Raw genomic sequence first — 13,410 nt, 5'->3', positions numbered from 1 at the left:
AACTGAACTTTCTAGTGGCAGGAAGTGATATTGTTAATGGTCCACAACAGACAATATGGAGGCAGGGCTGAAGAACCTGCCCTGCTTCATTTGGTCCTCACTGCGACACTGCTGAGTACGAGAGTGAACACCACTGATTCTGCACCAGAGTGAAGCGGCTCGCCTACGGTGATACAAATCTTAAGTACGATAGCTGGGACCAGAACCCAAGTGCTCCAGTGTCCATTCTTCTACATGACAGAAGTCACTTCCATGCGATATCTTTATACACGATGGCCTAAAATTTGCAAATAAGAAAGGTATCTTTTCACAGAAAGTGTAAGAGTAGAATAGAACAACAAAAACACAACAATAAATCCACAATATTCAAAAGCCAAACTACAGGGAAAGTTGTTCATGTCTAAATTTGAGTGAAGGCAACTGTGCAACAGAAGTCAAAAATGAAACAGATGACTCCCTTAAATGGATGAACTTCCTTCTGCTAATAGATAGGGTCTAGGTGATTGTCAGAGTGTGGAGAAGAATATGGGATGCAAACAAAAGATCCAAGAGCACCTGAAGACCGCTATCACATCAGCACATGAGCAAGAAGTACCAGGGTAGCTCTAACGTGAAAATTAAAGTCTGAACTGCTCAGGATAAATGTCTCTTTAAAAATTATGAGTCTCTATGAAAGATGCAATAGAACAGGGGTAAAGAGTAGTCAGCAGAAAAGGGAACAAGACCTAGGAAGTTCTTGGTAAACAGGTGTTAATGCTCATTATTGGTATAATTCTATTCCTAACCATGAAACCATACTGCTTGATACTGTAAGGCATATAAAAAGTTACAAAAATGAAACTGTTTGGGGGTAACATTACAATAGGACTGGAAGAAATAGTTTTTGGGAAATTAAAAATGTAAAAATGGGATAAAAACCTACTTCATCAAGGAGTAAGGAATAAAACTGACTTTAGCACAAAAGCAAATCAAGAAAGGGAATAAACAGGTAGAAACTGTCCGTAACTATGAAGAAATAAAGGGATACATATGACAAAACAGCGAGATCTTTTGCAAAAGTAAAGGGGACCAAGACATGGAAGGAGGGGGGAGTGGATGAAAAAGAACTACAATGTGTTACACACTCACTCCCCATGAGGAAAAGAATCATTCAGTACTATAAACAGGCAGTAATGAGATAAAATCAAATAAATAAAAGATGAGTCAAGGAAAAAAAATGAGAGCAAAGGGCTGGGGATTTAGCTCAGTGGCACAGCACCTGCCTGGCAAGCGCAAGGTTGTGAGTTCGATTCCCCAGTACCGGGAAAAAGAAAAAAGAAAAAAAAATATGAGAGCAAAGCATGTATGGGGAAGGTCTCATATAATTTAACTAGTTCTACTGGAAGTCTATGTATTTTCAAGAGAAGGGAAAATACCGTGTATCCCTCCACTCTTGCTCAGACATGGGTAAGTTTAGGCACAATAACGGGAGAGCGGAAGGGGACAGGCTACAGTGGGCTAGGAAATAAGTGGCCTGCAAACAGGAAGTTAAGACATAACTGAGTGCACCCTCACACTCCTACGCAGGCCCCCACCATGTGCCCACTGCCTGGCTGAGGGGAGGGAGGGCTGGGGAGGCCAGGCCCACGCCCACCTTAGGGCAGAGGGTGTGAGTGGGTGCAGCCCCAGGAGGGGCAACACAGCTACGCTCTAGGCTAAGCAAGCCTGCCTCCAGCCTTGTTTTATTGAATTTCTTTGAAGAAATGAAAACAAATGGAACCAAAGTAATAATCAAAATTATAACTGAAGTTATAATTTTCATTCCTGAAATGAAAAAGAACAGTTCAGTATATGGATCAAAAGGACTTACTGTGTTCAAACTGAATTACAAGGACCAGTTACTGTTGCTGTTTTCATTATTATTATTAGTCCAAGCTCCAAGCAGGGATTAAAAAAACAAAGGTTATATTAAAAAAAAAAGACTGGCATCAGGCATGCCTACAAAGCATTACAGGAAAGACAACAACATCTTCAAAATTTTGAGAAAAACATTTCAACCCAGAATTTCATACTAGACTCTAGTTGCTATATGAAAGCAAGAGATGAGAAAATACACGTTGTTTGTACTTATGCTGAAAGTTACCTGTAAATACGTGACAGAAAGATCAAACAGAACATCCATGTAGATACACAAAACACATGTACAACACAATACGCACACAATTTATGCACAGCCATTTCTCAAAATGTAGATCTCATGCATAAAGAATTCATAAGAGATCAGAAATGAGCACCAGCTGAAGAGATAGAATAAACTCTAACCAACTTTTAAAATGAATGCAACTATCAAAGATCATCTCTGAAATAACGATAAACAATTATTTGCCCAGGAGGCTTAATAAACTAAAGAAACCAAAACCCACAACAGTCGTTTAAAAATGCATTAGAACAGGTTATCTGGAGTTCACCTTTGTAAAAACCTTTCTGTTTTTATATTAGTAGCCTCTAGATTACTTCATTCAGCGCCAGCTTCTCAATTTTCACAGCACTGGCTAGGCTGTGGTAAGGGCTGGCTGGCTTACATGAACATGTGTACTGTGAAGATTTATTTTCTGTTCTATTAATGCAATAAAATATACGATCTACCCATTTTTCAAAATACATCATGGATCTACATGAAAATATGGTGGTTATAAATCTTACTAAAATAGGGAAACAGCGATATTTGCCGGAAAGGGTACCATGAGCTATCTCAGGGCCATCTCATTATGCACCAGGAGATCTAGTTAAAATACTCTACTTTGATGCTTTAGCAATTATTCAACATTTAAGGCTATGAAAATTCCTAAATTGCATTAGTAAAAATTTGTTTCCACTTGAAAAAACAGTCCCTTTCAACAAATTTAAATTAAGTTGGTAACTGCCAGGAACAAATTCCTCACCTTTAAGAAAAAGGAGATTAACTTTCTTGGCAAATACATGAAAACAAAAATGTCTCATAGTGTGGATGATGCCCTTCAATTTCTGTACGAACCAACTCCTGCCTCTTCTCTCTTTGACAATTGTGCTCATCTCAGAATTTCACAAAGTACTGTAAAATTTGACAGTGCTTTCTGAAAAGCGCTAGTGTTCCAATTACTGTTTCAAAAGACTCTTTGGGCAATACCAGGCTTAGATATATAAAAAGCATTCTTGTATGTCAAAAGGACTTCATGTTGCTTTTGTTAACAGATTAATGGGTATAACATTGCCAACAGGTATGAAAGGATGTATCTCATTTATGTTGAGTATATTGTTTTTAATTTACTCATCTTAATGGGTCCACTGAATTTAAAGCACATTATAAAAAATACAAAATTAGGTTAGGAAATCTCTATTCAATAAGGAATACGTAAGCTTCTATAATGATTCTTAATGTATTCTCTTAAACTGTTATTTTAGAGAAGTAGCTTAAATACACAGTGCATTAGAATTTTATCACTGCAAACCAACATTAGAAAAGACTCCCATCGACTTAAAAACAAAAAAGACATTCTTATAAGTAGAAAATCAATCACCACAACCACTAAATGTCACAGCTCAACATCGGCAAGAAGCACTGATAATTGTTAGTTATACACTGCACCAATGATATATGTCCTCAGCTGAGGAAGTAGGTGCCAGGTTTTTAGAAAACTGTACATATATTGATTTTACATTTATTTAATGTGGCCATTGTAAGACACTTTATTCTTCTGATAAACTATGATTGCTTATCAAAAGATTCTATAATTCAAGAGAAACATTCATAACTTGTGCGTGAAAATGAAAACCACTAGCCCACAGAAATCATGCCCACGAAATCCAATTTTGTGGATTTATGGCAGAAAGACATTAAACAACTGTCTACCAGGAACTGCAGACCAGTCACCAAAGCATAAGTGGCAGAGCAGTAATGATTAAGGTGACACGTCACCCTGCCACAGCTGTTAATCAGCTTAATACTACTTACATTATTGACATTCTTGTAATTACTTTTCCTAAGGCACATTGTGCAAAATATATTTTACTTTAATTATGAGCGATCGGAACCAAGTCTAACACTCAAAAAGAATATTCAAGGTTCCCCTAATGCAGGTGTATAGTAAGTGGAGTGCACTTCGGAATACCTGGGCTCGGGTAAGACTGCAGCACTCAGGGCCAGCAGAACCTCCCCATCCCTTCTGCCATACCTTGCCGTCCTCTGAACACACGCCCATGTGCTCTCCACTTTCATCCAGGCTAATCTGATTTATCTTCACAGGACTCTATTAAAAATAAACAAGCAAAAAGCATATATAAATCCTCAGGAGAACATGTATCAACAATCAAAAGTCTTCTCTTTATAAAAAATAAGAGGTATAAGTTGTTTATTGCTTTAGCTGCATGAGTCTAAGACACATTTTGTTTTGCAAATGAAAATGGTAAAACATAGCTGTGTTCTCATACCTATTTCACATTTGAGCTAAAATGTTATTTCTTACATGTTACATACCTTTTGAACGCATTGTGCTATTTATATTCTAAATTTATCTCTTCCAACCATAATCCAATAAAATAATGCAAAACAAAAGCCAAAATAGAAGTCATTACATTAGTAACATTTTTAGTTGGTTTTTCTCCGGTACCGGGAACCGAACTCACGACCTTGCGCTTGCCAGGCAGGCGCTTTGCCGCTGAGCTAAATCCCCAGCCCCTAATAACATTTTTAGATGTTTGATTTCATTTACCAGCCAATCTATTTGTTCTTCTCTTATAAATTACTGAATCAACTTTTCACTTATACTTTATGCTTAGTACTTTCTGTGGGAAAACTACAATGCAATTGACATTAATTCTGTTATTTCTATTCTTTCAAACAATTTCAAACTTAAATATCTATAAGCATAGAAGCCTGGCTTTCTAATTTGGGGCACATTTTCCAAAGAGTAAACGTACAACTGTATTTTTAATATTTATATAGCCTTCCAGTAATCTATCACCCAACTGTTTACTTACCAGAATTTTCACACAGATACATTTCCTAATGGAGGTCAAAATGAGTGAATGTTGTCAATATTTAAAAATAGCAAGCTCTTCTTTTTTTAAATTCTTAAGTAATGACAGTTTCCAACTAGCTTACATAGAACAAACTAGGAACAAGCTAACCATGATAAGGAAGCCTATGGTAGTTACAAGAACTTGCAAATTAGGTTTTTTTTTTTTAATTATCTGGCTTTGACTTATTGGTGAGAAAGTGGAAATACACAAAATTGAGTATTTTACTTTCAACTGGAAAATATCTCAAGAATGAATTAGCAAAGGTCAGGGGAAAATAGGAGTGTGAGACCTTGGAAAGGCCACCTACTCATAGGTGCTGCTGAGACACATGCCCATGAACAGGATGAGAGAGCTGGTTACACAATCCTTTCACATCTGGATCATCGAATCACCACACAAGCCACATTCCTAGGATGCAGCCTATGATGAACAAAGCCAGCACTTCAAAAGTTCCTGGAATTTTAGAAAAGGCAAAGACCTTGAAGACAAACGTGTGGTCCACTTTGCTGGAGATTAAACTGAAGCCCAGTGCGGAGAACCATAAGTGAGACAAGAACAGAGCAAAGATTGTAATCAGACAGGAAGGGGTGAAAGTACGTCCCGCAAAGACAGAGCCCAGGCTAACCTGGGACAGCACTGGCAGAGCATTCTGACTTCCAGCCGAGAAGTCTGCACGTCGGCCTCTTCAGTCTTCTCTGGATGAATGCTATCCTCAATTAGAACATCTTATCTTATCAGTTCCTCCATTCTGATTTTCTGTTCACCATACATTTTAATGTCATTTTACTCATGGCAACGGTAAACCCCACATACTTCCGTTGTACTTTAATTGGCATCCTGTTAGAATCTGCCTAAAATTATACTTTAATAGGTGTGGAGCCTAGGTTTCCTGTCCTAGCCAATACAGCACTACTTAGATGTGGCTATTAAAACTACAGGATGAATTACTTAAAGTTAAATGAAATTAAAAATTCAGTTTGCCAGTTGGAAATAACACACATCAAGGGCTCTGGGGCTGCGATGACAGTGGCTGCTGTCATCAGGGCATCTTCCTTACCGCAGAATTCTGTTGGGCGGTGCTACTCTCTGCCTACAGAACCAAGGCACAGGGAATGCCACCAGAAGAAGTAGCCTTCTTAACTACAATTTACATCTACAAATACACTGCTTTCCCATGTACACGTCATATTTTATGTAATTTGTTCTTGGACTCCATTCCCGAAAGGTTCATGTCCTGTCCCAACAGTACCTGCAACACAAGGCATCGATCCAAAGACCTGGCATGCATATTCGCTGATCACCCCAGAACAGAGCTGAGGATGGTTATCTCCACCTCACAAGAAGGAAAATAAGGCCACAAGAGTTTCTGTGAATGGTGGAAAGCCACAGTGCTATGAAGCTGTGAAGGCACATAATGGTGTTCCAAAAGCAAATAAACCAAACGTCTTATCACAGCATGTTTCTCCCTGAACAGAAATATTTATACCACGACATCAGCAACACTACAGAGAAAAAAAAAAAATCATGCCTACTAGGTAAGAGAATCCTCTGAACCTCCCATCTCGGCTAGCAACAGAGTCTTTTTAAAGTTTTTTTTTTTTTTTTCTGCTAATGATCAATAGTCATTGATTCATTTCCCTGACTAATAGACTTAGCATTATTCTTAGGTATATTGATCAATTAATTTGCTCTTCTGTAAAATGTTTGTTCACATCTTTTGCTAATTTTTTCTACTCACTTTTTTTAAAATTTTATAGTCACTCAGACATTGTAAGTGCCGTTTCCTTTGTTTACAAGCTGGTTATTGCTATATTTATTATACTTGAGCCCTAAATCTTTTCAGGATTCATTTTATCTTCTTCTAAAAGAAAACCCAGTTGGGCTAGCCCCATGATTAAATAATCCATCCTTCTACTCCTGAAGAGAACTATGGCTACTATATAATAAATATTTATAAATTCTGAGATAACTTTCTGAGTTTTCAAGTGTGGCCTCTCTGTCCATTCTTATATCAATTCAACACTGACTTAATTATTGAGGATGTCTATAGCATGTCCTGATATCTTGTGAGTCATCTATTCCTTGGCTTTTCTCAGGAATTTATTCTTCTGTGTGAATTTTAAGGCAAAATGACCTGAACTGCAAAGGATAATGCTCATTATTCAATTCTAACTTACAGTACCCAAGCAGAGTGTACAACACTGTTAATGCGTCCTTCTCTTTGCTTCCGTGACACTGTGTGTGTTCAGTTTCTCTTTTCTAGCTGCTTTCTGTCAGGGCAGAAAACAGAAAAGCTGGGCATAGTGGCACACACCTCTAATCCCAGCACCCCGGAGGCTGAGGCAGGCAGATTAGAGTAAGTTTAAAGCCAACCTGAACTACACAGTGACACCCTCCTAAAAAATAAAAATATGCAAAAAAATGTTTTCTACCTCATTTGCCCAGGTGTACATAACCTTACAATAACAAACTCAAGGATGTTTAGAAAAAAGTACAAGCAAATATCACTTGTGAACATAAATGTCCTTGGGCAAAATCCTAAGGACACTGTAATGAAACTAACACACAGTAAAAAAGCCACATTTCTCCCACAAACACAAAAGCAGTCTAAAAATAGGAATTTTAACAGTATAATCTTCTTCATTAGCAAAAGAAAAATCATGTATCATCTCAAGAGATGCAGAAAGATTTTAATGAAACTCAACACCTATTCATGGTAAAAACTCTTAGCACATTAGGAAAAAATTTCTTCAGTCTTATAAAGGATATTTACCAGGGGTTAACAAATACATGTTACTGCACTTAATGGTAAAATGCTGAAACCTTTCCCCTTGTTTCCTTTATGATATTGATTTTTCCAATCCATAAACATGAGCTTTTCTCCATTTATTCAGGTCTTCTTCAATATCTCTGAGGAAGGTTTTATACTTTCCGCTTTCGAATTCTTACACATTTGACAGTTTCCTTAGAGTAGTCTTTACAGAAATTTGAGTTTTTAATTTAACATCAAACAAGGAATGAACTCACAAAAGAAATGGTAGGTAAGGAAGAGCCAACCTCACAAATAACAAATATGTACTTGAAAATTAGAACAGTGACATATCTTACCTATGGAATCACTTGAAATTTTTTTTTGGAACCTGGTTGGGCAAAGAAGCACTAAAATGATCTTATACCCCTAATGGCAATTTAAATGTGAAAAAAAATTCTGAAAGGCATCAAAATTCTTTAAAATATACATCATCTATTACAACTAACAAAAAGTGCTTTTTCACATCAGTTTTCTTTTGTACAACACTGAGAAATGGAAATAAATTTCTAAAAGCTAGGAATCAAAAGATAAAATTAATAAAGTTTTAAAAAATATTAGATAGTAAAATAAAATATCTGGCTTTTCCAAGAGTGGTCTGGTCTTAGCGCTTGGCTTCTGGGAAACAGTGTGTCTGCACTGATGGGAATGTCTTGATCAAAGGCAGGTAGGAGTCCTCACCCGATGTTAGGGGGCCAGCTACATCCAAAAGTCTTAGAGTAGGAACTGGCCATGCCATGTAGTTTAGGGTGGAGGCTTTAGGGTGATCTGGAAGCTGAGGTCAACCACCTGGCTAACTTGTGAAGCCATCATGCGTGTGTAGCTCATCCTTCATGAAAACCCAGGCTACAGAGGCCGAGATGAGCACTGTGGCAGGCTCAACTCCATGCCAGGAGGGTGACACACCCTCAAGGCAAGGGAAGCTTCTCTTCTGGAACCCTCCCAGGTTGGTGCCTGTGTGCTTTCTGCCTTTGACTGATTTACGATCTGTATCCTTTCCTGTTCATAAACCATGTACATGAGCATAACAGTTTTCCATGAGTTTGGTGTGTCCCCTACCTAATTAGCAAACAATGTGGGTTTGGGAATCACTGGAAAAGTGGTGGAGAACCTATGGCATTCATGCTATGGTGTTTTTTTTTTTTTTTTTAAGAGAAAAGATGTTAATGTATGAGTTGTTTTGTTTTGTTTTGTTTTGTTTTTTTCCCTAAACTAAAACCTCAGTATTCAGGTGTAATTGCAGTGTTGGAACTTTGCAAATAAATAAGTGGGTTTTGGGTTGCAGTTTGGCACCTAGTCTCTAAAAGGTTAGCCATTGCTGCCCTAGAACTTACAGTTGGTATCTCTATCTGGAGAGCTATGTTTTCAAACATCAAAGCTTGACTAACTCCAGGCTAAGTATGACCCAACTTACAAATATGACCTTACAGGTATGTACGTCATAGAGTAAGTGCAAGTAGACATGCCAAAATGGTAGCATTTGTTACACCAAGTGCTCAGATATTTACCATTTAACAGATTACCCCAGGTGTCACCCTGGCAGTTTACATGCTGACTGTCCAGAGTGTCACTTGGGCAGGTGTCATTTCAACCAGTCAATTATTGCACTGAATAACTGTGATAAAATTGTCATTTTTATACTTATCAGTAGTTATTACCTTGTAAGAATTTAATGATAAAAATGCAGGTTTTGGTTATTCTGAATTTAAATAATTGCACTGGTAAGTGGTTAAGTTGCCCCTTTTTATACTGCTCTAGTTTTCTACAAGTATTTATTGTGTTTGTAATCACAGGATAAATACTTTACAATGGTTAGGTAGCAAATTTTTTTGTTTGTTTGTTTTCCGATACTGGGAATCGAATTTAAGACCTTGCACTTGCCAGGCACGCATTGTACCACTGAGCTAAATCCCCAGCCCCGTAGGTAGCAAATTTATTAGTCTAAAAACAAAGAAAAACCCAAAATCAGTATTAATTTTTAAAGCCATTGTTCTACTGAACTTCAGCACCTATTTTTAAGTGAATAATTGAGCACCATCATATGCATGTTCCATTTACATAACTGTTCCATATTTAATGAGAACAGACAAGAGGATTTCAGTATCACAACTATCAGTAGTGCCTGAAATCGGCCTGGCATCCAGGACAAACTCCTCATAAACACAGCCAGTGCCTGACATCCACACCATTTCCATATACTGGGGACAAAGGAACAACAGAAAGGCTGCAGGATGCCCACACACCTGTAGGGCCAAGACAGTACAAGATTCTCTGTTTCTTCAATGACTGCTTTTTCTACACCTGTTAGCATTAATGGCTAAGGAGCACTAAGTGCCACACCTAAACATGGAATTTGGGGTGTGTGTTTGCAAAGATGGATTAATGGAGTAGATACGGGCAAAGGAAAGCGACCAAAGAAGACATAGCCAGAGAGAAACAGCCTCAGCTATATTTTCCATTAGCTACAATTTTATTCCTAATGGAGACATGTTTGGAATTCTGGACAATATAAGGGAGTTTGTTCAAAAATCAATAATGTCAAGCTGACACTATAGAATGTACAAAAATGTTTCCTTAATGGAATAAAAAAAGAAGTCTGAGTAAGCAGGAGGGGGCAAGGACTAGCTCACACCTTCTAAGGCCACATCCACTACAGGTGGTCTCAAGTTTTTAAATTTAAAGAAAAGGCAAAATTACCAACATGTACACCTCATGTGATAATCAATTACCTAATGTAAAATGCTTGAAATAAATACACTTAGTATGGATTATACCAGCTCTTCAATTAGAAATAAATTCACGGTCATTTCCAAAGCTGCTTTTAATGGTGCTCTTTGTGCCAACTCCCTCTCCCCTGACGGTCCTCATCATCCTACCTTAAGCTATTGGTGCCCCAACCGCGAACCTAGGAAATCAATCTGCTAATGTATAATTTGTAAGGCTCCTCTGACTAACAAATGGATAATTGATTCCTTCACAAATGCTGCATCCCCATGGACCCAGGGTGGACTGAATAAGAAACAGAAGACAGGATTTCATTTTCTGTTTGCAAAGATCCACCAGTTCGGTTCGCACACCCACTACTCACTCAGTGGCCGATGCAGCGTGGTGCTCTTTAGTCACAGCTCCCGAGCGAGCCACACTTACACTGCATGTGTGAAAAGCAAACGTCTGTTCTCCGCACTTGGGAACAGCTTATCTTATTGCTTATTTTCCTGTCCACTGACGACACACTCTGGAGGTAGGCAAGACCTCCACCTGGACATAAGAAGCCTATGAAATACATACCTAATTGCAGCTGTTCTACAAACCCACACAACTAAGTAAAAGCAAAAATGCTGACTTTTCACTGATTTACTTTAAAGCCAGAATGGCCCAACCTTTAAACTCTCAAACCTTCTCAGTTGCTCCAAGATTCCATCTCCAGCATAAAATCCTGCCTTGACTCAAGATAGGAAATAAATATAAGAACAACAAGCAATATTGAAACTGGAGATATTTTGTGAAGCTTTCCTGAAACACCCCAAATATGGGTTCAGGAAAAACAAAAGAGAAAATGTAAGAGCCACCACTAGTTCCTCAGGAGACACCCACTCCCTGTCCCTGGCCTCACGTCACCACGTCACTCATGAGACCCAATTATCCAAGGTCCACAAAAGGCATGACCGTCTATGCCCTCAAGTCTGTTCACTAGCACAACAAGAGTGGTCTTCTGCCAAAGGAAGCTACTGAAGTGTCAAGAAAAGGTCACGGACACCTTCCTTGTTTTAAAACCAACAGGTGTCCTTCAGTCACCATGGTTCTTTGGCATCACAAACTGTCCTCGAATGCTTCCCCAGTTTCTTCTCCTCAAGCACTTCTTGCTGCTTTGGTCACCCTCTTAGGTCACCTGTCTAGGCTGCAGCACTCTGGCCTGCCTCACAATGATCGGTACCAACTCTACTCCAGCTCAGGCCTCACTGCAAGGCCACAAGGTCCTACTAAGAGCTGGTCCACAGCCCAGCGTCAGCCGGCCCTTTCCAGATCCAGGACCTTGGTCTAGATTCTGAATTTCACCCAACAACCCCATGACCAGCTCAGATGTCTAAATCAGAGTATTAGAATCATCCCAGACCAGCACCTCTCCCTCACATCCTACACAAAAAAATCAAAAGCCACTAAGCCCTACTTTGCAACTTTTTTTCCTTGCAGTACTGGGGGATTGAACCCAAGGGCTCAAGCATGCTAGGCAAGCACTCTACCACTAAACTATACCTCCAGCCCTTTTTATTTTTTGAGACAAGGCCTCACTAAATTACAAAGCCTGGGCTCAAATATGTGATCCTCCTGCTTCAGCCTCCCTAGTATTGGGATTACAGGCGTGGGATGGTCCATCTTTCAAATCTCTCTCAAATCTATCCTCCCTAGCTGCGGTTAAGATGATCTCATAATTAATATCTCCCTCCTTAACAAGCCCCACAGAGACGCCCCTGCCAGACCCTTTATCTTCCCTTCCAATACCCCATTCTAAACAGCGCTGATCCCACAGTCACCTTTCTGAAAGCAAGTCAGATGTTGCTACCCTGGTCATGGTACAAACTTCTTAACAGAGCTTTCAGCTAGACTGACCACACATCTCATTACCCTCAGCAGTGTCTACATATTATTGCTACCTACGGGCAACTTACCCTCCTTCCATTTTTTTGTTTGTTTTAGTGCTGGGGATTAAACCCAGGACCTTCAAATGCTAAGCATGTGCTCTACCTCTGAGCTACACTCCCAGCCTCTAGGGATAAGTATTAACAGCTTGCCTTTTCACCTTCAAGTCCTGGTTTAAATAAATACAGAGTCATTCTACTGACAAAACTCTTCTTCATTATCTGACTCCGCCTCTCTCTCCAGGCTTATTCCCAGCCAGACTGAAGAGATCCAGAAGATTCAGACCTCCTGATTTTCTGAAGTACTCTCCTTAACTCCCTGTCTCTGGCTTAGAACAAACAGGCCATGCACAGCTCTGCTGCCCTCCCCTACTTAGAAAACTCCAGCTCTTTCTATAAGATCCAATGCAAGCATCATTCCTCTGAGAAGGCACCTAACTTCCTTCCTGCTGGGTGGGACAGCCCCACACCACCCCCTCTCTGAGGGGCACACTTCAGAACAAGTCACTTTGTTATCCACCTCTGCCATTTACCTGTGACTCCACAAGAGCAGGCAGCTACCTCAATCTCAGCAGCTGCCACAGAAATAGCTTGAGGCCATGGGCAATTGGACTCAGTCTTTGGAGTCTGAGGTCCACCTCACATAACCACAAAATAGGAGAGAACAGAAACAAAAGGTCTGTAAGAAGATAACTAAAGAATGTAATACACTAAAACAGAAACACAATGCTGTTATAAGCTTTAAAAATGGTAATGCCTCAAAATAAGTGCCCAGGGAAGAGTTAACCTCTGACATGCCCCTGCTCTTTGGGAATGTGAGGTTTTAGATTTTCAGTATTAGGCTTGAACAGCTGATGAAGAGCTGATAGCCCATGGTGACAATCGTGTTCCTGTGATACTGATGATATTTCATCATTAATACTCAAG

General features: G+C 39.3%; 1 protein-coding gene across 4 annotated transcripts in view; it reads right to left on the bottom strand.

The window, feature by feature from the left end:
- Positions 1–13,410, bottom strand: part of Vps41 (vacuolar protein sorting 41 homolog (S. cerevisiae)) — a 193,285-nt gene that overhangs the window by 127,422 nt on the left and 52,453 nt on the right. For all 4 annotated transcript variants that reach the window (XR_001236534.1, XR_001236535.1, XM_013521234.1 and 1 more), the window contains exon 5: positions 4,191–4,265. Coding sequence is in view for 2 of the 4 variants with exons in the window: in XM_013521234.1 (XP_013376688.1) it covers positions 4,191–4,265 (75 nt within the window). In the remaining 2 variants the exon portion in view is untranslated. The remainder of the gene's footprint in view (positions 1–4,190; positions 4,266–13,410) is intronic.

The sequence above is a fragment of the Chinchilla lanigera genome, unplaced genomic scaffold (genome assembly GCF_000276665.1).
Source record: "Chinchilla lanigera isolate Chin_1 unplaced genomic scaffold, ChiLan1.0 scaffold00059, whole genome shotgun sequence".
Taxonomy (NCBI): domain Eukaryota; kingdom Metazoa; phylum Chordata; class Mammalia; order Rodentia; family Chinchillidae; genus Chinchilla; species Chinchilla lanigera.
Note: the sequence above shows the minus strand (reverse complement) of the source record. Positions and strands in the feature narration are given on the sequence as shown.